The sequence below is a fragment of the Diaphorina citri genome, unplaced genomic scaffold (genome assembly GCF_000475195.1).
Source record: "Diaphorina citri unplaced genomic scaffold, Diaci psyllid genome assembly version 1.1 scaffold13389, whole genome shotgun sequence".
Classification (NCBI taxonomy): domain Eukaryota; kingdom Metazoa; phylum Arthropoda; class Insecta; order Hemiptera; family Psyllidae; genus Diaphorina; species Diaphorina citri.
The window spans coordinates 1-1,350 of record NW_007390757.1 but is presented as its reverse complement, the minus strand read 5'-3'; the positions used below and the strand labels follow the sequence as shown (position 1 = coordinate 1,350).

Sequence of the window (1,350 nt, the reverse complement as noted above, 5' to 3'; positions counted from 1 at the left end):
AAACTCTGAAATGAATGAGAACAAAAATTCCCCTTGCCTCGAGAGAGATTTGAACCTGCGACCTCCCACTCAAAAGGTAAGTGCATTAACCACTACGCTACCGAAGAAGTTACAGAATTATACAATTGATTACTTACAATGGCCACAGTCCTGTACACATGACTTGTGTTTCTTGTGACATTCAGATATTTGAACAACTTGATCCAAGCCACAAATACAATGAGGACCATTAGTATGTTCAAACATTGTTCAGCCCACACCAGTCGATGAAACTTGGCAAATCGGTACTTGGTTTGAATCAAAGATGTCAGCAGGAGTTGCACCAAGATCAGACGGTATACGTAGACGATAACGAATAGCCAACCTAACTGAAACACAGAGGATTAGTACGATTTTAAGAACATAATCCCACTAAAAATAAAAACCTTAGTATTTATACATTGAAGTAAGTACCTATACCTACAGAATCAACTGGTTTGAATCAAAGATGTCAGCAGGAGTTGCACCAAGATCAGACGGTATATGTAGACGATAACGAATAGCCAACCTAACTGAAACATGGAAGTTGAGTAAGAGTTTAAGAAGATAGTCCCCCTAAAAACCTTAGTATTTATACATCGAAGTAAGTACCTATACCTACAGAATCAAAAATTCCGAGGGACTGCTAGGATCTTTTCTTGTGCACTTTCAGGTATAAACGAGTGGAATTTGCGCAAATATCGCGTACATACGCAACGATCTGTCCAAAGATCAGTTTAGAAGACCAAGTTAAGAGACTTATCAAGTGATGGGCTTTAGAAGGAAAAATACGCTTATTTCTAGCAGAGTAAGAAACCTCTGTTTAGTCTTCACTTACCACAATCAGTATCAAATCTACGTAGTTCCAAAAGGAGCTGAAATATTTATAGAAGCCCAAGTTTCGATACTCGTACAATTCTTCCACAGTGAAATAGATGAGGAATAGGAGCAGGATAATCTCAAACACTAGCAGGATAAAGTCCACTAGATTCACATAGCGGATTAGTTTGAGTGAGATTATTTCCCAGGATGGAATGATCCCGCCCACTGGAGGCCACTCGAGGATTAACCTGAAAGAAAAACCTTGCCAGTTACTAGAATTGTAAAATAGAACAAATTACTCTTCTACAGATATTTCCGCTATTAAGTGATGTAAAATATCCTGATAAAAATAGCTTGAACTAGATTAGTTAGCGAACTGAAGAACTGACTTAATCATAAAAGGGGCTCTGAAAGTCCAATAGAAGGGCTACAGGGGCACGGTTGGTCCGGTGGTAACGCGCTTGCTTGCCATGCAGAAGGTCCCGGGTTCGAATCCCACCATCGACAAAA

At 39.5% G+C, this 1,350-nt stretch overlaps 1 protein-coding gene across 1 annotated transcript; it reads right to left on the bottom strand.

Moving 5' to 3' along the window:
• Window positions 1-77: 77 nt before the first annotated feature.
• On the bottom strand, window positions 78-1,112 carry LOC103522968 (polycystin-2-like; the record flags this gene model as incomplete). Its single annotated transcript, XM_026832810.1, has 2 exons — window positions 78-368; window positions 857-1,112. Coding segments are annotated over 2 exons (532 nt in total), but the record flags the coding sequence as incomplete, so codon positions are not given.
• Between the last annotated feature and the right edge of the window lie 238 nt (window positions 1,113-1,350).